This window comes from Branchiostoma floridae, chromosome 14 (genome assembly GCF_000003815.2).
Source record: "Branchiostoma floridae strain S238N-H82 chromosome 14, Bfl_VNyyK, whole genome shotgun sequence".
In the NCBI taxonomy this organism is placed as follows: Eukaryota; Metazoa; Chordata; class Leptocardii; order Amphioxiformes; family Branchiostomatidae; genus Branchiostoma; species Branchiostoma floridae.
In genome coordinates, this window is record NC_049992.1 from 13,407,305 (window position 1) to 13,429,929 (window position 22,625).

The window sequence follows — 22,625 nt, forward strand, 5'->3', positions numbered from 1 at the left end:
TTTCTTATATAGTGAAGAATAAATCGTTAAATTAAGCCCATTACGCATGATGACACATTCATAGCATTTATATATTAGAAGAACTTTTATTTCTTCTCATGTTTTCACCTTTCTTACACCTCATTTGGATTTTATACTTGGACACATGATCAAAATTTCACAGACAAAATTTCATAAACTTGTGCCCTATTTTGGCTACAAACTCCTTGCGGGATTCTCACGAAATGCAGATTACGTCACCGTGTGAGGTCATCTACATGTAATACTGTAAACTCGGGAATGAATCACTGCTTTATAATCATGTTTATCTGACCTGAATACCAACTAATTGATCCTCATAGGCAGGGCACGTCAACAGACGGACAAAATGGCGGGAATACGTACATTCCATGTACGATGAGAGCAATGATCATGACTCTGTTTCGGCTACAACATATGTATAAGAGTAGTTACTTTTTTGGTACTTTACAAAATATATTGAACTCATACAATACAAGTAACATTGTAAACTTCACGCAGTGTTATAGTATTCAAAACTGGCTAATCTATATACTAGTACATGTAACATTACATGTCTAATATATGTGACATCAAACGACTCATTTGAAAATGGACCTTATACATCGATATATCACCAATAACCAAACAGACAATAACATATTGCTTGCTTGCTTGAGTCCATCCGGTCTCGAGTTGCAATGACAGCCCATGCGTCCCTGTCAATCATTGCTCGTTGTAAGTTGTCAACTTAACATATAACCAAGGATATATACAGAATATCAAAGATCAACTTTTGGCTTAGTTTAAGTTTTTATATATTCAATGTCGGATATCTTCACCCTTTTCCCATACAAACTTGTCCAACAGAGTCGTCTGACTTGGCCCTAGGTAAGCAGCGACTAAGTTTTGAGCGTCCTCTTGGTTTTCTAAAATGTCCACTTGTACATAACTTGTTGTTGTTGTTGTTTCATCATCAGAGCTATCATCAGAAACTGTAGCAAAGTTCCATGATGACGCAGTACTCTCTGTTGCCATAGTAACGGAGGTTTGTGTAGTTTTGCGACTTGCCGCGGACGACTCGGGTATCACCGATTGTGGTGACGTCATCTCTAGGCCCCGGTCTGATGTTCGTCTATTGCGTGAAAATCTTCGAATAACCCAAGATATCACAAGAACGCCCCCGAGCAGTAAATGTCCTATCCAATGCAGCAACGTGTACACCTATATGTAAGGAAGAAAACATATGCAAGAGTAAAGGAGGGTGGTTGGGTATTTCGTTGCTCCTTGTCGTCTTTATATGTCATTTGATGGCGTGGCTTCTGGATTTTCATCGCGTTCGGGTTCCGCTAGGTGTCGTGAGGGAATGTCCACTGTGACGCTACCGTTTTCCCTGTCTGAAGAAGTTATCTCAACTTTTGAAGATGAGGTTCCGTTAGAAGATGTAGCGACCTCCTGTCCGTTCTTTGTCGGTGTCTGGGGAGGATCCAGACATCTCCGTACCAGGGGACCGATCACTAACGCTAGACCAAGGGCTATGAATCCTCCCCAATAGAGCAGTCCGTAAACCTGTAGAGTAAGCAAAAGTGTTTTTGCCAACTATGAAACACAATGCACCACCCGTTCATCCTTTTTCTTGTGACCTGACTGTACCCTGCAAGCATTGGGCGAGGCTAAATAGTTGTGTTTCCTCGCTGCGTTTCTTTTACAAAGTGCCTCCTCAATGGAGATAAGAAAACGTGACGATTTAACCTCCCTAATATTTGCTCGGAGTGCAATATACCTGGACGATAAATTTAATGTACATCATTTCAGCCTAGCGTTCGTGACAGAATTAAGTTAGATTCAAAATCTGCAGGAAATGATTATTTCTATGTATCAAATATGTGGTCTACGTATGCGTAAGCTTGTCCCTTATTTTCTTTTTTCTGTATCGTATTTAGATAGAGCCCGAGGTTCAAATAATTCAAACTTTACCTTGACCCACTTGTCGGCCACCAGTAGTGCGAAAGGCACTATCATGTAGCCGAACATAGCCCAGTTGAACACCCAGCTGATCACTAGCGCCACACCGCGGACTATCCGCGCGCCTGCAGTCGACAGGACCCTCGACACTGGCACACGTCGGGCCATTTCTTCGAGCTGAGAAAAAATAATTCGCATGGCCATCGATTATAAGAAAAAAACACACGAGCAGGTTTTCTTGCACTTTCCATTATAGCATAACTGGTGCTGAGTTCATACTGAATGCGAAACTGATATGCGGTTTTCCCACATTGCAATCTTGGTAGGGCGAAAATTTTCAGAAGTGTGCAATATGAGCAATCAAATGAGCAGTTTGTGTGTAGTACACGTCACGTCAGGCTTTACATAATCTCCAAGCAGATCCTACGGTAGCATAAGATTGTATTAAAAGCTGCGAGATGAGTGAAGCCGGCCTTAGGAAGTGTGTATGCTAACGGTAGCCAAACACACTCCCTAAGGCCGGCTTCACTCCTCTCGCAGCTTTTGATACAATCTTGTTCTACCGTAGGGTTTGCTTGGCAATAAGGCGTTACAATTATCCATATTGTTGTGCTAGGTTGTGTGTAAGATGCATGTATATATACTCGTATAACCACTGAGACACACCAAAATCCATTCCGGTGGTACTCTCAATGTAGGTTGGTCCAAACGTTTTCTTACCTCCCTCGAGCCTCGAACCCAGATAACTTCAAAGAGAAAAGCCGCCTGGTAGCCGCTCAGCAGTCCGTGCCAAATACCCAGGTACGACAGCGTCACCACAAAGGACACAATGCGCATGCCCAGGAACCGCAAACGCTTGTATATGTAGCTGCAAAATAAATCCTAATTTGGTCCAACACGTACGTTTCTGTATTCCTATCATATTTTGAAAAAAAAAATAGTTACGTTAAGCATTTATATCGGATTGTGCTGGGAAATAAGATGAATATCAATTTGTTTTCTATGATCCTTTTCCATATTTCTTCATATCACAAAAATTAACGATAGTACCGAAAGACGATAAAACTTTCAATTACAGATATCAACTACCTGCATTATCCGTAACAACTAAATGGTAACAATTGACAAGTAGAATAATGTTTAAATACCATAATTATAACAATTGATAAGAAGGATAATGTTGATATAACATGAATATAACATGAATCATCATACTCTACAATTGATAAGTAGAATGATATCATCAACTTGAGTGATCCACAGAATGTAAAACAAAAGCATTTCGTGTGTGCGGGCTGAAATGAAAATAAGAGAGATAACAATAGATGGGAAAACGGTGAAACTACATGTAATTGATGAAGAGAAAACTATCACCAAAGACGTGGGTCGGCTTTCTGTACTTACTTCATCAGCCAGGTGTTGGTGGAGAGGTTGAAGGATTGAATCTTCTCATCCGGTGAGACTGACAGTTCCCACGGGATGATCTTCACGTTCTGACAGGCGTCCATGCGGGGAGGGCTCCCGTCAGCACCAGGGGTGTACGCCAGGCCGCAGATGATACCAACACCTTCCTATGTATAAAATGCGGTAAACCATCATTCCATGTACAGGAGTGATTGGTTTGGGCAATATGTGACTCACAATATAGTACTATTCCATGTCATCCATTTTCGTTTCATAGTTAATCCAAAAACTCATCACCAACTTATCATCAAGTTCTTTATTGGATATCGGAGCAATGTAAGAACCTTCTGGTTGTGTAAAAGGAATTCTCCGATATTCTATATTCTACCAACCTAATGAAATTATTATCTCCATGAGAAATGAAGATATAGTTTTGGGTCTTTGTGTGTCTCTGTGTTTGTTTGTGTTTCAGGATATTTGTGGTCAGCATAACTCAAGAACCTCTGGATGGATTGCCATGATATTTGGTGTGTGGGTAGGTGTTGGAAAGACGAAGGTCAAGGCCCCCTGCTGTAATGTGACCTTGGTACTGCAGCAGAAATTCCGTTTTTTGTATCTTTTGATCTGGATGTGCTATGGTCTTGATTTTTTTGGTGGCAGATAGCTTGTGACATAAGGAATAGGTGGCACTTAATTTGCATGATTAATGAGGGAAATCTATATTTGTAATATTTGCCATTGTGGGACTCAAATACCTGTCATATGTAATTTGTGGCTGGTGGAACATGAGCAGATATGAATTATGCAAATACGTCCCTAATTTGCATAATTAATGTAAAAGTGGTATAATTCTTCTAAATGGTAAATGATTGCACAATCAACATTGTGACCAGTGTAAGTTATCTAAATGTGTACATAACCAAGCATAGATTATGTAAATGTAGAAATCATTTGCATAATCAGGCTATTTCATGGAGATATGAGGTCTCCGAACTCTTGTTTTCGGAAGTTCCTTGTTCAACGGTTTTAACCTTTGTCGGGCCATGCGCTAGAAATCAGGCTGTGTGTCTTGATACATCATTATTTTAGCTATTCATTGCGGCAACCAAATAACAAAGAGTGCGTGACTTACCGAGATCAACCAAACTCCGATCAGTTTACAGATGAACAGTTTTGCCCAGATCGTCACGAAACCCCAACGGCTGAGGAGGCCCAGATCCTACCAGCAAAAAAAATAATGAGCGATTTTAGGAATAGAAACAGATATCTTATAATAAACTAACAGTGATATTTACAGCAGTACAGACTAGGGTATAAGTAGTTGTGATAGGGTATAAGTAGTTGTGAGATAACTATGAGAAATGAGTGTCCGAACTTACTTCAAAGCCCTGGCTGATCATATAATCATCCGGAAAGTAGATAGTCTGAAGGGTAAATAACGAAAGGTACACCGCGCCCGTTGCTAGTCTGTTGAGGGCCAGCATAATACTGGAGAAGGCAAAATGAACAATGTCAGTTTTGTTCCTCATTTTGTAGTAAGAAGTGCATTGTGTGTAAGAATTTAATTATTCCGTTGTAAGTTATGTTCTAGTAAGTTTACTGTTATCGTTGAAAACTATGACAAAAGCTATGGTACTATGATAGGAAGTGGGCTCGTACATACATTCCCAGTAAGTACAAACTATAAAGTTATAACACTCCAATCAAAATCCAAGGGACGGAAAAAATCAGGCTGGATACCGTGAATGTATCCGATGATTACTTACCTTATTGGTGGCTTCTCATCAGTCGATGTCAGAACTCCAATTGAGAACAAATACTGTTTCATTGGGAACTGGACGAACAAAGAGACAACATCAGATAACGTTAGATCTTTCTATCCATATACGTACCTATTCTATATATCCATCTATTCAACCTTCACTTCTGTCATGACTATCATTGTTTGACATATATTGATACTATACGTAACTTTCTCCATAATGAGACCACCTGATTGACATAAGTCACTACATTTGACTGATATATAAATATACACTGTCTCAAGCAAATAGATGAAGAAATAGAAACTTTTCCCCCAAAATAAAACAACAACAACAACAACAAAGTACCTGTGGTCCGACCAAAAGTCCCCCGAAGTGATAAACAAAGCCGGACACTTCCAGAAGCGTCGGGGATCTGTTCAGCACAACCTTCTTCTGACTCTCCGACTGTTTCTCCTAAGAAAAAATACATGTACCATCACATCTTTGTCAAAAACGACAAATACAGAGAAGCGAAAGCAAATCCAGACAGACACAGGCAAACAAACAGACACATATATGCATGCACGCATACAGACGCACGCACACACATACACACGCGCGCGCGCGCGCAATGTATAGGAGGAGAATATACTAGTAAATCAATACAAATGCGAAAGTAACAAAAAATATTACCGGTGGTTTGGTGCCGTCATAGATGTCCCACGCCAAACCTACGATAGGAACATAGCACAGATCAGAAAACATTATTTAAATATCCTGAAATTTATCTCTGTTGTCTGACATATGAAACAAAAAAACAAGTCTTTCTTTCAAAAATCATTATTTTCTGGAAATCTGAATAGTCTGTAACTTTTTTCTAATCTCCAATAGTTTGGTTAGAAGTTCTTACCTATCAGACGTAATGTCAGGACACATTGGGGAGTGGTGAAGTTGATAACATAAGTGGTGGTGCCAAGGAGATAGTAATGTAACAACAGATGACCCTTGGGAAAATAACAACAACATGTAAATAATATGGTCTTTTATCATTAAGGAAGTCAGTCAAAGATATTTTCTCGTTCGCGGTATATGTTGTTAATATTGTGCGTATTTCTTTTTTTGTGTAGAATGAACTGAAAATGTATTTTCTTTCAAACTTAAATAATCACATTTGAATTTGCATGATCTGAAAGCTATAAGATGTTCTAGAAAAGTAGTCCCACCATATTGTAAGTGAAAGACAGGACCACGGAGCGGAAGGATCCACCTAAGAGGTGGAGCAGCGCCCAGTTCACTATCACGGACAGGGCGGAGTGATACGTGGCAATACCTAAGGGTAAAACAAGAAGACATGTTTGATGCAGATAGTAAAAAACGATATTAGCGGGGAAATCTAGTCAATTGTTTCAATAGAAAGCCTTAACTAGATTATTGTGATGTGACAACCAGGAGAGTTAACTCTTGGAATTCTGATGGTAAATAAAAGAGGAGATAGATATCCTACCAAAGTTGAAGTACATGATGGAAAGTCCCGCAAGGGTGTAGTAGACATGGTAAGCGGTAGGAGGCGCTTTTTTCAGGAACAGTCGTTGGAAGAGTGCCAATGGATAACCTTGAAAGAGAAAACACGTTAAAATATATGATTAGATTGTGTCTGTTGAGATAGCAGACACAAACGTGATTTCTTGATATGGTTTTGGGGCTAAAATATTGCGCATTTTTACAAGGAAGAATGTAAGAAGTGATGTGACACCAACCCCCATCTGATGTGACACCAACCCCCTTATTCTAAGCAAAGACAATTACATGTGACGTCAGAAACTTGTAAGGGGTTACCACCACCCCCTGTAATTGACACATAGCGGGTAAAGAATCTCTCCTACAGTTAATACAACGGATAGTGTTCCCCAAATGTGAAAGGTACGATCTTGATGTAAACCGTTTCCTGTAAGATAAAGGTCATGTCGTCAACGAAGGTGAACGAGAGTACTGTCATGACCCACCTAGAAGCAGAGAGAGAATCAAACGCACGGCTTCTTCGGAAGTACCCAATGTTTCAGCAAGGACAGAAATCGAGTAGCCGTTTGTCGCCATATTGTTTGAAGACACCTGATTCTGGTTCACTTGCTAACTGCACTGTGATATTCAAATTGTGAAAACTGGTCCGGCTGGTTATTTGGGTCTAAACGAATCAAAAGGGAGTGCACTTATCCAGTCTCTCGCTAGGAGATATATTGAAATGAAACAATAAAAAGCACAACTTTTGAAGCGGTCACGTTGAAATTCCATCTTAAGTTTTGAGAAGAACGGAAACTATGGTGATATATATATATATATATACTAGTTTTCAAATGATGTAACCCTCTCTGAGCAACATATAATCCCGGGCCGATAAATTATCGGCAATTCCCTGCAATAAAGAGTTGTCTTTGGGCACGGCTCTCTCAGGTGGCTTAAACGTTGTTCTGGTGCATTACACTGTCCAAGACAAAACTATTTAACTCACCCAAAAGAAGGGAAATAACGAATCGCACTGCTTCCTCTGACGTGCCGAGTCTCTGTGCAAGAGTACCGATGTTTGCTTCCGCCATGTTTCTGGCACAAAGTTTCCTACAAGCCTGGACCGGTCGAGCGGGTTGGACAAGTTGCACAATGAAAAAGTTTTATCCCGCCAGAGCCATATAATGATATCTTTATCATGTTCCTTATAGCCTGATTTTTGTGGTTCTTATAGATGGATATATGCACAGCTGTAAAACTGTATACGTGTAATCTGACACTTAAAAAAAAGTATGATATATTTCTTGATCAAGTCCAGTTAACATCGAAACATATCATTACGTTAAATAAGTCATATGCACTATTTGACGTTATTTCAACATTGAATTACTTCATTCATAGTTAGTCCATATATCTAGTAGAGATTATTCATAGTGTAGTTTAAGTTTGTACATACATACATACATTACCAGTAGTACGGATTGTTTTCCGATAGAAATTGCATGTTATTCCTATGAGTAACAGCAATAGAACAAAAGTGCACTCCATACCCAATAACAACCAAGGAAAGCCACAGAAGGGTAGGAATTTATTTATCATACTAAATAAGTATTGAGTTTTGTTGCAGCCACACACCTATCACATGTAAAATGTATTACACGTAATTGATGGCATATAAACAAAGGTGTCGTATCATATTTCCTTCCCGGGATGTTTGCACGAACTGTGCTACCGCTGTCAAACAAACCCATCGGTATCTCAAGGTAACGGTATATTTGCTGTAGCTTGGCACGCTTACAGAGTAGACTCTTGATACGTGGCGCAGTAAGCCAGATTGTCTCTCTAAGTACTAGGCATCTTCGTGCACGTACGCGTGTGGAAACCATGGCGCTCAAGTTGCTGTTCCTCTTAGCGTTCGTTTCAGCTGCACGTGGTAAGACTGCTTGTTTAGCTTTGGCAGTATTCTTCGTTTTATTGCTGTCATATATTACGTAGAAGTGCAACATACGGAAATGTTGTAAACATATTGCGTTCAATAATGAATAATTTCACCTTGCTGGAGAATCACTTTATGTCTTGGTTGTGAATGGATCTTGTTATCGAATCACTGTAGGAAAATATGTAAATTGCATCATTATAATCTCATCTTTTGTCTTTTTGCACAACAACAATTTTCCGTGACAAAACAGTTATTTTGTTCTACCCGTTTCTATGTACGTCATAAAAACACCAATCATAGAGTAAATACCCTTGGTGTGTGCCTGTAGCTATTTGAATACGGTAGGGTGACAAGATGGTGTACCCGGATACTAGCAGGAAGTAAGGTGGACCAATGTTGGTCCCCACAGACCGGCAGGAAAATGCACATTAAGGATTTAGCAAGAAAATCACAATAATGAAGAAAACAAGCAATTCACAGAGCAACTGAATATTTCACAGAGATCTTTAATTTCTTGATTCTCGGGTAGCGGACAGCCACTGCACTGCACACGGTGGGGTTTGCACCGACTACCGCTACACCACCTGTAAGGGCGGCTACCTTCAGCACCTATGTAACGGGGACTCCAACAGGCAATGCTGCATCTCCTGCGATGATGCATGTAAGTCATCTAGTAGTTTTCTGTAATGTTGTGTGCACTTTATAAGCTTTTAGACAGGAGGCGTTGGTGCACTGCCCCAGGAAAATATCTGATCTAAATGGACGAAGGGAGTCTCTTCTGTGGCACCTCAGAAGCAATTAACGCAACTTGCACGATGCAGACACATTAAAGACTCTCTGTTGAGTTCTCTCAGTATTTGACACAGCATGGCAATAAAAGTGAATAGTAAAAGACACACATAGCCAGAGGAAGAGAGGGAGGGAAGGAGGGAGGGAGAGAGAGAGAGAAAGAGGGGAAAGAAAGGAGAGAGAAAGAAGAGGAGACAGAGGGGAAGAAAGAGAGAAAGGGGAAGGAAATGAGAGAGAAAGAAGAGAAGGAGGGAGGGACGAGAAGAAAGAGAGAGAAGGGGAAAAAGTAAGGACATAAAATCTACTGCAGCGAAACGATCATACAGTTTTTCATTCCTTGTCCAGGCCAAGCTAATGAAGTGTACTGGTCTGGCAGTGACGACTCCTGTACGTACGCAGGAGGTTTGTGTAAGCACGACACCAACTACTGCCCTGGTGGTTACGTCAGCGGCATGTGTGGAGGTCCGAGCTACCGTAGGTGCTGCCTGCAAGGTGAGGGGCAAGACATGTTACAGAGTACTTCGAAGCGAAGGATATTTTCTGATAGACCATTCTGCTATCTAAAGAGGCTACGTTTATACATGGATAATTTACTATAGAATGACCCACAAATAATGATTGAAACGTGTTGGCTGGCTGTTTTGATGACGTCTGTGCATATGCAGTTAGTCTATCCAAAAAGTAATCCTAAACATTATATAGTATCGAAATCTATACCAGTTCCAACCGGTACCCGTTACCATGGTTGAAGTCACGTCCTCCCCCACCTGTGCACAATTTGAAGGTCCTCAGTAGAATTCAAGAACTCGTCCACTACAATGTTCACCCTGCGTTTAGGCTTCAACTTATGGTAAATTTGAACAAGAAAACTTCATTCAAGCATAACTATCTATTCTCTGAGGAGTTATATGATATCCACTTCTGGAGTGGAATGCTAGCCAAAACCGGTCAAAATAAAACGTGCTCTATGATTCTCTCAAAGAGTATAGTTAAATTAAAACAGCCACTTCAATGTTACACATCGTGCCCTTGATGCTCAGCCTAGGGAGGCCAGATAAATTATAGACAGACGCGGAGGAATGTCAAAAATATCAACATTATCAAGTTATCTTTCCTCACAGTTCATACCATGAGTCTTTCTGTAAACACGCAGTCTAGTGGTCGTTCGCAAAATACTTTAGGCGTTGTGTATAAAAACAATGATATTCTGGTGCCTTTGGGTATAGTGATCCTGTAAAAATCTCAGTATTTTTTTGGAGATTCTATAATATAATAAGCTACGCACACAGTCCCTAAACGCCCAAGTCATGCCCGTTCCAAAGTTTACCAAGTTCATGAGCCGGCGATATCTGGCCTTGGGCATTATAGCAGTCCTTGCCATGTCCGGGGCGATCGTGATGACCATCATTCTGGCTACAGGTGAGATTTAAGCTTGTCTTTACTAACTGGCCAAATCTATAAATTGTTTGTGTGTACATGTACTTTCATCATCTGCTTAAAAATGAGATGTTTATTGAGTTCTCTTAGATATGTATGCCAAAAGATCTGAATCAATGAATCATGCAAATGCTTTAGGCAACTAGTAGGTTGTGTTTAAAAACAACAGATAACGGTTGAATTGTATCCCAACTCAGAAACCGGCGCCCCTACTATCACGCCCTCCCCCTCACGCGAGTTCCGCGGTGTCTGGGTCGCCACGGTATCCAACATTGACTGGCCCTCCAGCCGCCATCTTTCCACCGAGCAGCAAAAAGCCGAACTCATCACGATCTTGGATCGAATGGTGGAACTGAACTTGAACGCCATAGTCTTTCAGGTACATTCTAATCTTATTCAAACCGAACAGAATTGTAGACATGTGTGTGTTACTTTTACTCTAGGTAATCTTAGACTTGGATATCTCTAAAATCTTACAGCCCGAACTTGAACGATGCTAAACACTATATCTCTCGAAAAATCGTAGTGAGGAATTCCACACATTGTATGATATCATCGTCAAAGCACGCCAGCAAAACTAAATGTAAAGGTGACCAGGACTCAATACGATAGGTTGACTAGTAATTACATTTTGTTTTATGTTCTTTATAGTCTAGTTGTAGGCGAAAGTAAATAATGCAGGTACCTGTTTCCAATATTCTAGCGCACGCGTGTCTAACGAGTTTGCGCAATGTCACAAAGAAGGCCAATGCACAGAACATGCTAAAGATAGGAATCATTCAATGCAAGCGATCTGTGATCAAAGTTGTTTTGAAACTACGATTCCCTAAGTTTGAACTAAAGGCGTATTTTGACAGGTTCGCCCGGCTGGGGACGCTTTCTACGACTCTCAGCTGGAGCCGTGGAGTTATTACCTGGCCGGTCGGCACGGATCGGCTCCCACGCCGTTCTACGATCCACTGGCCTTCGCTATAGAGGAGAGTCACCGGAGAGGCATCGAGCTGCATGCCTGGTTCAACCCGTACAGGTGGGGGATTCACATAGAAACAGATATCATCTTCTTCGACCCTTACTTATGTACAATATATAGCAACAATCCAGTTCAACCCGTACTCGTAACTGCCGCTGCATAAGGACCACCTCATCCTGGACAAGGTGACCAACTTTTCGTGTTCCATTCTAAATCTAGGAATTCTCCCATTGACACAAGCATTAAGAGCACTGTGCATGTCGACGGTGATAACCTGTCCACATAGACCTGATTTTAATGGTACCTATAAAATCTGGTCCACATAGACCGACTTTTATAGGTACAAATGTACCATTAGTCATCTCTGGCATGCAGTTTTTTTGGGCTAACTGTTTTGGGACCTTGCTGGAAGTCGTTTTGTCGACTGTTGTAAAGTGCGTTCACTAAATCCTGTTTATCCCAAATTACAAAAGGTCCTATACTCAATGCTTATACTAGCTATTGAAATATTCCTGCTTTAAGGGCTAAGACCAAAGCAGCCGGTTACTCCCTGGCCCCCAACCACATGGCGAAGCGGTTCCCGCAGTACGCCTATGACTACGGGAGCTACATCTGGATGGACCCGGGGGCACAGGAGGTGGCGGACCATACCTATGACGTCATCATCGACGTGGTGCGCCGTTATGACGTAGACGGCATTCACTTCGACGACTACTTCTACCCCTACGTCAGCGGGGTGGATTTCCCCGACTCAGCCACGTATCAAGCCTACCAGGTTAGACTGTTCAATGGAGATGGTCTTGCATGGTTTCTCCATGATAGGGTCCGATTTTCAAATCGGCGCCCGGCCGGGTAGTTTGCAGGAACGAAAAATATGACATCAAAGATACCAAATCACACAAAACGTTAAAAAACACTAGCCATGTGAATAATTTGTGGGTATTGCTTGCTAAATACTTGTGTTTTTCGTTCCCCTTATTTTTCATTCTTAGCGATCAGCCATTCGAGCCAGACGATCATAAAAAAACAACGTGCATATGATAGAAATGACACTTTTTGTGACCTACTCACATAAGTAACTCTTGTACTTAATCCATAAACATATGATCACAGCAAACGGAATACCATTGCACATGTGCTTTTCAATTATGTATAACTGATAAAGTAATAGCAGAAATATGATATGTAAAATTCAACCCTCCCACATTTTTCTGTCATGCATATGGTTGCCTGTTTTCCACCAGACCTCCGGAGGGACCATGTCCAAGGCTGACTGGCGACGTGATAACGTGAACAGACTGGTCCGGTGGCTGAACAGCGGCATCCACGCCGAGAAGTCTCACGTCAAGTTCGGCATCTCGCCGTTCGGGATATGGCGTTCGGGCTACCCTGCAGGCATTGTGGGTAAGGGCAATGTCAAGTTTAAGGCAAAGCCAGGATCTTCAATCAAACCTAAAGCTTCAGTCGTCTTGTGAAATCCCTTATCTTTTCTTACATTCTAGAAACGAGATGAGCATCAGTCTTTCTGGTTTTACAAAAGCATATTTTAGTTTAAAGTCATGAGCCCTAAAATACTTTAAGTCTAAGAAACCATACTCTCCAAGCAGAGGTTAGTTTTTTTTTGGACGTTTTTAGGCGTTTTTATCGGGCTCTGTATTTCGGCCGTGAGACATCAACAAAATGGTACAGAGTAGAAAGCCCGATAAAAACGCATAAAAACGTCAAAATAGCCGGAGCCTAACCTTTGCTTGAAGAGTATGAAAACATTCATTAGACAGACTTACAAAGTTTTCTTAATCACCTATACCTGTAGGCTTCAGCCAGTACGACAGCTTGTACGCCGATCCCAAATTCTGGCTGGAGCAGGGGTTGGTAGACTACCTCGCCCCTCAGCTTTATTGGATGATAGACCCTCCACAGCAGAGCTACCCCGCCCTGCTGGACTGGTGGCTGGACCAGAATCCTTTGCAGCGTCACGTCTACACCGGAAATTACCTCAGCAGGATCCTGACCGATGGTTGGCCAGTGTCAGAGCTCATGAACCAGGTTTCACTCTCACGAGATCGTGCGGATCGGCTGTCGCTGGGAAACATCATGTTCAGCATGAAGCCATTCAGAGACAACAGCGATGGTAAGAGCTTACCAGCTTATCAGAAACAATAGAGTGAGGGTAAATTTGTCTTTTGATGATGAGGCAATGTCTATTTTTGGTGGCTACGGTATGTGACATTAATAACTTATGGAACAAACACACCAGTCTTATTGGAATTAAAGAAATATGTGGCCTTTATTACCGAATATTTAGTCGCAAAAGCAAATGATAGCTTTTCAGCACCAAGGACATTTATATCAAAACTCCAAAATAGTGTCTACAATTAATTAGTTTTCATAATACGGTGTATCTACAGACTCTTTGACAATGAAGAAGATGTTCAGTCTATTAAATTCTTAATTCATCAGGTGTTGTGGACGCCTTCAAGTCGCAGGTGTACACCAGTCCCGCTCTCACCCCAGCAATGCCCTGGCTGGGCAGTCGTGCTCCAAAAGCGCCCTCTGGCGTTCAGGTAAAGCGAAGCAGTGATTGATTGCAGTTACACATGTCAAGAACCTGTCGATGATATTTGCTATATTCTAAATGACTCTCTGGTATCAAACAGTCTCAGAAATTGGACAAAGAGGGTGTACATGTATATATTTGCCAGAAGTGTTAAAACGTCCATTTGACCTTATCATTACCATTTTTGGCTTGCTTCTCTTTCCTATCTGTTGAGCTGGATGTCTCACTATCAGTTTATATCTATCCAAACAACAGAGCACTACTGACGATATTTTGTGTTTACGCAGGTGGCGCCCAACTCCATCACGTGGTCCGGAGACTCCACTGGTGACGTGCGTGTGTGGACCTTGTACAGTCAAGACAGGGACGGCCGTCTCAGCATGGGTCGGTAACGCTAGTTCACCTATATCGGTGCGGTAATCTATATCCGTTTTTTTTTTTTAGAAAACGGAGTACCTAGCGATATCAAGTAGAAGGATGGTGGGTTCAAACTGCAATATTTTGAAATACAGTTGCAATTTGAAACCAACGTCCCTCGACTTGATATCCTTAAATACACTGTTTTTACAAACAACGGCTATAGATTACCTTGCGCATAAAGGTGAACTGGCGTTAGAGATTTGATATTTCTAACAACTGATGAAAGAAAATGAAATCTATTAATTACCCTGTTATAGCACAGTACTGACTGTAATATCTGTCTTCTGAATGGGCAATTTTATCTTCCTTACAGACTGCTTCAATCTTTCATCGTTAAAACGTTAACGTTGTTGAACTTCATTTTGTTATCTCGTGTTCTGGCTCGGTTACTTTCTTTAAGTCATGGTTAACGTGGTTATCCGTTTTCAGTTAAATTGCTGGGTGCCGACACCACGACTACCACTGTCGATCCGGGTACTTACATCCTAAAGGCGGTGGACAGGGTTGGGAACGAGAGCAGTGACGTCATCGTGGATGTCCCATGAACGAATCTTGTCTCATGAACATAATTTGATGAAGAATGTGGTAGAACCCCCTTGGACACCACAAACTTCGGAAACAAGATGTCTGAGAGTCACAGTATGAAATAAACCGATCCTTAGCGATCGATCTCCGTTACCCCTGTCTTGTCTCTATTTCACAAGAGTGAAATTTTTTGATACAATCGAGTACAATAAAAGGGCGTCTGATGACTCACGTATTACTGAAACTACTGAAAATGTTATACGTAGATGGGGATCCAAACAAAAGCTACACTGACAAACGATTGAGATGCTAGCAGAAGTAATGTGCAGTGAACAGGTCATTAGGCCCTTTGTTTACTTTTTGGTTGTTCGATAAGATACATAGTGGCCGAATCTTCCACGGAACCCACCAACAAAAAATTAATTTTGCATTATCTCTATGGAAATTACACAAAAACGAATTGAACCAGATATGATAATAACATGATCCCATACCAGTGAATTTTGGTATACGTTGCCTGGCAACCGTATACGTAAATGTGACATTTTTGCTTTGAGATTTCTGTTAAGATAAAAAAATAACCATTAACTGTTTGCTCTGCAATGTTTCTTTGGCGCCCTTGCCCTTATATATATAATTATCTAAGTCCAACAGACTCCAGCTTGTCCCGACATAGCCAGTGTAAAGCGGTCCGTGCGCCCTCGTCCTACCAGGAGACATAGGAATGTTGTTGACAAACCGAGGCCGTACTATCTTTAACCCAGGGCTTTAACCGGTTAGCCGTACGTTCAAACGTCAAACTGCCCAGGTCCACGTCACGTGATGAACAGGTGCCCCCATGGTGTGCCGTGCTGTTCGGCACATAACGTTATTACATACTTCCCTGTTGCATGCAATGAAAACTTGGTAATTTCCGGCATTATTTCTGAGCCATTCCTTTAACTGACTGTATGGATGTAAGAATGGATACAGCTCACTTACAAACAGAACATGGACCCAGGACTCAGCTAAACCGCCGGTACATGGTCCTCGGTGCCACCATGGGACTGCTGGCGTCAACGGTTCTCATCGTGACGGTGGTATTCGTTACGGGTGAGTCACTTTAGGCGCGAATTTGTGCATAAATCTATATTTTCGAATCCTCCTTTCCCTTCTCTTTGCAGCAATTTGACGCAAATCTATGTAAAAGATTAAAGAAAAATACTGAAAAAAGAGTATGGAGGAAATGATAATCGATTCCATGCATGCTGAAAAGCGTTGCTAGCAAAGCTCGACAACAGCAACAAATGAGGTGCTTTTATATTGTAACAGTGTGACATTCAAAGTATTGTACATTATTGGATGGATCGGATGTGTAAATCTACAAGCTTTCTGAGTTCACGACATATGTTATCGCCGGTTGTCGTCAATATTTGCAGTCTCTGTTGAACTTTGACAGGAACAATGTAGAACAAGTAGACTTCGATAACGATATGGAGGACGCCAGAAAGGACTTGTGGGGGCCTTTTAAATGAATGTCTTATCACGTTTGCGACGTCTCTTACTTAAATGCTTGAAACACTGTACAAATACGTTCGAAAAGTTGAAGGTAGATGCTTATTTTATCCAAATATGCACTGGCCGGTAAAGTCAAAATTTTCGAATATGTATAATATATTGTATGTATAATGTATGGTGAATATGTATCATTCTAAATAAATATAAAACTAGATAAAGGAAGCATTCTGATTTTGGCAGCAAGTGTCAGCTTGTCAAAATTCGAACGGGTTTTGTCATTTTGTATTCTCAGAAGGTGCACACAATGACCTACCAAAGGTAGACCCTCAGTCCCGAGAGTTCCGCGGAGTTTGGGTGGCGACAGTGGAGAACATAGACTGGCCGTCCAATATGTCCCTCTCTACCGAACAACAGAAGAGCGAACTGGTCGCCATCTTGGATCGCATGGTGGAACTGAACTTGAACGCCCTCGTCTTTCAGGTGCGTCAAAAGTTCGGACGGAAAATGTAGAAGCTAGAAATTGACATACGGTTGAATTGAATCTTTCTCAGTTTTTTAAACAAAATGGTTTACCGGCGTTGTGAGTATAGCGTGAGGCGCCATTGATAATATAAATAAACTAGAGTTCCACGAACACATACCTTTGCCAAATAAACCAGGTTTGTTATGTAGAATGATGTCTGTAGACAAATGCGCTACTCATTTCATTGTGGATTGATGAACTTTTCCTAATCAATTATGCAAATTAGCTGTTAATTTGCATAATAAGTATCACATTATATAAGTCTTTCCTTAGGCTATCTACATGCCAAAAATCATGACGATCCGTCAACACGTTCATATTTTCTCATTAATTATGCAAATGAGATCATCATTTGCATGATAAATATGTATTGACATTTCTCTCTTTCTCAGCTACATATGTGACAAGTTTGAGAGTCCCATCATGGAATGCAGTGGATTTATAAATTTTCCTCATTAATTATGCAAATTAGCTGTTGATTTGCATAATTAGTATACCATTATGTAAGTCATCACTTACGCTACGTACATACCAAAGAACATGATGATCCGTCAACATGTTCATATTTTCTCATTAATTATGCAAATGAGGCCATCATTTGCATAATTGATATCTATCGACATTTCTCTCCTTCCCAGCTACATATGTGACATGCTACATATGTTTGAAAGTCCCATCATGGAATGCAGTGGATTTATAAATTTTCCTCATTAATTATGCAAATTAGCTGTTGATGACCTTAGCAAGCCGCTAGGGGGCCCATTATCGAACTTGACCTTCGTTTTCCCGACCCCTACCCACCTACCAAATATCATCGGGATCCATCCAAGGCTTCTCGAGTTATGCTGTTAACAGACACACACACACACAGACACACAGACACACAGACTCACAAGCCCAAAACATAACCTTAGCCATTCTGGCAAAGGTAATAAATCCCAGAACCCAAAACCCTCTAGGTTGCCTCGAATAAGTAAAATTGCTATTCTGTACAGGGCACGCCTGGAAAGCAGAGCTAAGCACTGAGTGTGTTCAACCGTGTATATAAATAAATAGATGAATGAATAAATGCGATGAAAACAAATTTCTAGATTCGACCGACGGGAGACGCATTCTACGATTCTCAGCTGGAGCCATGGAGCTATTATCTTACCGGTCGCCAGGGGGCTCCCCCGTCACCGTACTACGATCCGCTGCAGTTTGCTGCAACGGAGTGCCATAAAAGAGGGATCCAGCTCCATGCGTGGCTCAACCCCTATCGGTGAGATCTAGATACAGAGATAGTCGCCAAGGTGGCGATTTTAGATAAATTTCTTGTTAAGCCAGGAGAGCAGCTAAGCTTCTGAAATCTGAATACTACTGACAAGCTAATTTTTACAGCCATAATGTAGACACCACGAATTATCATAACTTCCTTATGATCAAGTATGGTCTGTAGAGTACGTATTTATGGGTTTATTAAGATTTCAATCATGTAACCTTTGTTCTTGTCACACTTAGAGTTTTCATCTTGTCTCATTACCTTAAAGAAAAGAGGCCAACAAGCCGGTTTGAGACTTCAATCAGTAAAGCAAAAGCTCACATTAACAAGCACACAAACAAGCAAACAAATATTTCTACCTCGAACTTGAAGGGCTCGTCACAAATCTGCAAACTACACCCTACCCGCGACGAACATGGCCCGGCGTTTCCCCCAGTACGCCTACGTGTATGACGGCTACATATGGATGGACCCGGGAGCGGCAGACGTGCAGAACCACACTTATGCCGTTATCATCGACGTTGTCAGGCGCTATGACGTAGACGCCATCCACTTTGACGACTACTTCTATCCCTATCCGGCCGGTGGGGTCGACTTCCCCGACAATGCAACGTTCCGAGCTTATCAGGTATTGTTTATTATCTCCATGAAAATTGATATCTACGATTTGGGATTACGATATTGGGTATGTGGTATGTATGTAGGTGTTGGGAAGACAGGTCAATGTCAGTGTTTGGCCCCTAGGTACTAGGTACACATAGTCAAGCGTAGTTTCATCTACATGTAAAATCAAGCTCGTACAAGTGGCCGACTCTACATAAGTACCACCTGGCCAATTTGAACATTATTAGAACCTTTGATGACAGACAATATTTTCTCATTGACACAAGTATTATGAATCCTGTCTATAGCGACCAGCTGTCTCCATAGACCAGATTTTATTGCCCCTCTGAGTGATCTTCCTGGACAGGTTTAAATGTATATTGTTAGTAATCGAACCATTGATAAGTTTTACACAACTACCATGAATTGGTATTTTACATATGGGTGAAAGAATCAACATAAGAAACGCACGATAATTCTTCAGTCAACAGGAGGAACCATGTCCAAGTCTGACTGGAGGCGAGATAACGTGAACAAACTGATCAAGCGGCTGTATGAGGGTATCCATGCGGAAAAACCACATGTCAAGTTTGGTATCTCACCATTCGGCATTTGGAAACCCGGGCACCCAGAGGGGATCGAAGGTACTTGTTAATAAGAAATGCTCATATCAATCGCGCTCTAACATGTTAAAGAGTAACCATAGCAAGAGACGGATAAATATGCCAGGGAAGTTAGCCGGCTATAGAAGCACAGGTTACAATCTATGGACGTATGACGCCTTCCACATACTTCCTATGTTGCGAACTAGTACAGTAATTCTATGGCCAGCCAACTCCTTTGGCTTATTCTTCTGTCTATTTTCCATTACTTTTGCCCAGCAACTTATGGAGTTTGGAAGAGACTAGGTACAATTGTGTTTGTTACATTTTTGACAATCGTGTCATTTGAGTCTGAAGGGCTATAAGGACCGTGCCTGAAATCCGAACTAAGTTTCTTCTGCTATCAGTTCATATGTCGGAGACAGAGCATGACTGATGGGAATAGTATATTGTACAAACACTTCTGTCGAGGGTTTGCTCCGTTTTTATTGTTATCCATACCTGCAGGTTTCAGCCAGTACGACAGCTTGTACGCCGATCCTAAGTTCTGGCTGGAGCAGGGGTTGGTAGACTACCTCGCCCCTCAGCTCTATTGGATGATAGACCCTCCACAGCAGAGCTACCCCGCCTTGCTGGACTGGTGGCTGGACCAGAATCCTTTGCGACGTCACGTCTACACCGGAAATTACCTCAGCAGAATCTTCACATCTGGTTGGCCAGTGTCAGAACTCGTGAATCAGGTTAAAATCTCGCGAGAACGCGCAGGACAGATGTCCCTAGGAAACATCATGTTCAGCATGAAGCCATTCAGAGACAATATTTCAGGTGTGTACAATCCTACCGCAAGACGGCTTTGCTTTCTTGTACTCCCTTTCTGTATTACACCATAAGTACCCCAATTCATCACGAAATGTGACTGGTGTGTGCCAATCTATGCCCTTGTTGCCACCATTTCTATTTTGGTAACTTTTGCCTTATATTTCCTTCGTACAGTCTAGCTACGGTGCAAGGGCGTCATGTGAAACGTCTTCAGCACCAAGGACAGGCACGACTATAAAACTAAGCATGCCAAGAAAATATTTTCCCTGTAGTTTTAGATGCTTCTTTGAGGCAACATTTCTTGATATTCTAAGGTCTAAGGTTTAAATCTTCCAGGGGTGGTTGATATCTTTCAATCCGACGTGTACGGCCGACCCGCCATCCCCCCAGTAATGACATGGCTGGACACTCAGGCCCCGGACCCTCCCACTGGCGTTAAGGTACACATACTTGTACTTTGTTCCTATGATACAAAAGGTTATCGATTAAGTTACGTTTGGGTGTCGATTGACAATAATCATGTTGATCAGTAAGGAAATTTCAAGTATATAAATTTAGTATTACGTATGTGGGATCGTGTGGCATAACGTGCGGCCTATGGCCTAACTGCAGGGTGTTTGGCACAGAAGCCAGAGGTCCTAGGTTCAAACCCTGCCATGTTACCGATCTTCTGTCATTGAGAAAGTTACTTCCGGCCTACGGCTATGGCTATGGGGCTACCTTTACCATAACCTTTAAGTTATTTCGTACATTAGCCATTATAATGAAGTGTGAACGTGATATGGACTCTCATATCAATTCACCAACAGGCAGGCACAAAGGAAATCACATGGAACAGGGACCAGTCCGGAGTCGTGAGAGCCTGGGCAGTCTACAGACAGGATCAGGAAAATACCTGGGGATTAGGTAGGGAAAATTGTGTTGTAGTACAGCTTGAGCTGTGCGCCAAATTCGAAGAAGGTAACCCTGATTGGTTCGGAAGAGGGTTTGCGCGGGGTGTGGGTGGAAATTTATTGTACTGAACTATAGCTGAAACTACTCAGCCTGTCTTGCATATCTATTGGGGTTGTGACTTAAGTTCCCTTTGTGATAAGATTTTGTCTTAGCTCAGCTCTGAAATCGTTTCATTTCCACATTTCTTACACACGCAACGATTGTCTGTTCTTGTGTAAATCCTTACTTTTAAATAAACTACATCTTTTGTTTTTCGTCTGTAGTGCAAGTTTTCGGTTACAACACAACTTCTGTAAGCGTGGAGGCCGGCACTTACATGCTTAGAGCCGTGGATAGGATGGGGAACGAAAGCACCGATGTCATCGTTAAAGTTTCATAGTATTGTATATGGTATAGATGGAAAGAGAGTTGCCAAGTATTTCCCGTTGCACACGCAATATATTATTCTATGGTGACTATGAGATACAGTTATGTATAGAAGGCAGTAAAACAGATATTTAGCGCTGTCTTTCCAAGACTATGATTATTTGATCTTTATGACTTTTATTTCATGGTTTACACAGGAAAACATATTGCTTTCTGTTAAACATCTGAGATATCAAAATAATTACAATGGCCTCTTAAAAGACTTCGAAATGATTTAAGATTGAAAAAACACTCATATTGTCGATGGTTATGATTTATTTCTTGTGGGAAAATTATATCTTATTACCAAATTGTTTGCAGTTCACTGCAGAAGTAAATCTAGATCATTTCTAATTTCTATATATATGATACTAATGCTAATTGATACAACTTGAATACGTATTTATCAAAATATTTGTCACCTTTACAGCCCAACCGAAATCCAACAAGACATGTACAAAAGTATGAAAAGTGTTCAAAATATGCAAAAAATGTAAACGCTACGTAAACTAGTACCTAGAGTATGCATTCTAATCTTTGTATCTAAGATATTCAATATGTACATGTACAGTTGTTACGACTTTCATTTCTTATGAACCTTTGACGATAAGTAAACCAGGTATTCAGACCATATTTGCTAGTTTTTTTTCTTCAAAATTTGATACACATTGCAGTATAAAATGTCCATTCTTCTCCCATTTCAAATTTCTATA

At 41.2% G+C, this 22,625-nt stretch overlaps 3 protein-coding genes across 3 annotated transcripts; 2 read left to right on the forward strand and 1 right to left on the reverse strand.

Moving 5' to 3' along the window:
- Positions 1-1,043: 1,043 nt before the first annotated feature.
- On the reverse strand, positions 1,044-7,287 carry LOC118430670 (lysophospholipid acyltransferase 5-like). Its single transcript, XM_035841657.1, has 13 exons — positions 7,115-7,287; positions 6,616-6,723; positions 6,335-6,441; positions 6,022-6,115; positions 5,805-5,842; positions 5,478-5,585; positions 5,133-5,200; positions 4,746-4,854; positions 4,499-4,585; positions 3,367-3,533; positions 2,683-2,830; positions 1,975-2,139; positions 1,044-1,566 (listed from the first exon to the last, which is right to left on the reverse strand). The coding sequence occupies exons 1-13, from the start codon at positions 7,203-7,205 to the stop codon at positions 1,294-1,296; spliced, it is 1,563 nt and encodes a 520-aa protein (XP_035697550.1). The 5' UTR covers positions 7,206-7,287; the 3' UTR covers positions 1,044-1,293.
- Positions 7,288-8,391: 1,104 nt separating this feature from the next.
- On the forward strand, positions 8,392-15,401 carry LOC118430671 (glycosyl hydrolase YngK-like). The gene is made up of 11 exons (XM_035841658.1): positions 8,392-8,544; positions 9,080-9,211; positions 9,685-9,831; positions 10,974-11,155; positions 11,634-11,803; positions 12,269-12,521; positions 12,991-13,150; positions 13,560-13,877; positions 14,207-14,310; positions 14,591-14,687; positions 15,153-15,401. The coding sequence occupies exons 1-11, from the start codon at positions 8,496-8,498 to the stop codon at positions 15,266-15,268; spliced, it is 1,728 nt and encodes a 575-aa protein (XP_035697551.1). The 5' UTR covers positions 8,392-8,495; the 3' UTR covers positions 15,269-15,401.
- Positions 15,402-16,186: 785 nt separating this feature from the next.
- On the forward strand, positions 16,187-22,125 carry LOC118430672 (glycosyl hydrolase YngK-like). The gene is made up of 9 exons (XM_035841659.1): positions 16,187-16,340; positions 17,038-17,225; positions 18,360-18,529; positions 18,902-19,157; positions 19,617-19,776; positions 20,242-20,559; positions 20,890-20,993; positions 21,363-21,459; positions 21,771-22,125. Exons 1-9 carry the CDS (start codon positions 16,199-16,201, stop codon positions 21,884-21,886), a joined length of 1,551 nt encoding a protein of 516 aa, XP_035697552.1. The 5' UTR covers positions 16,187-16,198; the 3' UTR covers positions 21,887-22,125.
- The last annotated feature ends 500 nt before the right edge of the window (positions 22,126-22,625 follow it).

What these genes read in the sequence shown, in the direction of transcription:
- LOC118430671 (XM_035841658.1), top strand. Translation starts at nt 8,496, where the DNA reads ATGGCGCTCAAGTTGCTGTTCCTCTTAGCGTTCGTTTCAGCTGCACGT. An exon ending in CCGTAGGTGCTGCCTGCAAG is followed by an intron (nt 9,832 to 10,973) that starts GTGAGGGGCAAG and finishes ATCCCAACTCAG; the next exon opens with AAACCGGCGCCCCTACTATC. An exon ending in TGAACGCCATAGTCTTTCAG is followed by an intron (nt 11,156 to 11,633) that starts GTACATTCTAAT and finishes GTATTTTGACAG; the next exon opens with GTTCGCCCGGCTGGGGACGC.
- LOC118430672 (XM_035841659.1), top strand. Translation starts at nt 16,199, where the DNA reads ATGGATGTAAGAATGGATACAGCTCACTTACAAACAGAACATGGACCC. An exon ending in GCGTGGCTCAACCCCTATCG is followed by an intron (nt 18,530 to 18,901) that starts GTGAGATCTAGA and finishes TCGAACTTGAAG; the next exon opens with GGCTCGTCACAAATCTGCAA. An exon ending in CAACGTTCCGAGCTTATCAG is followed by an intron (nt 19,158 to 19,616) that starts GTATTGTTTATT and finishes ATAATTCTTCAG; the next exon opens with TCAACAGGAGGAACCATGTC.
- LOC118430670 (XM_035841657.1), bottom strand. Translation starts at nt 7,205, where the DNA reads ATGGCGACAAACGGCTACTCGATTTCTGTCCTTGCTGAAACATTGGGT. An exon ending in GATGAGAAGCCACCAATAAG is followed by an intron (nt 4,855 to 5,132) that starts GTAAGTAATCAT and finishes TGCCTTCTCCAG; the next exon opens with TATTATGCTGGCCCTCAACA. An exon ending in TCGGAGTTTGGTTGATCTCG is followed by an intron (nt 3,534 to 4,498) that starts GTAAGTCACGCA and finishes TTTTATACATAG; the next exon opens with GAAGGTGTTGGTATCATCTG.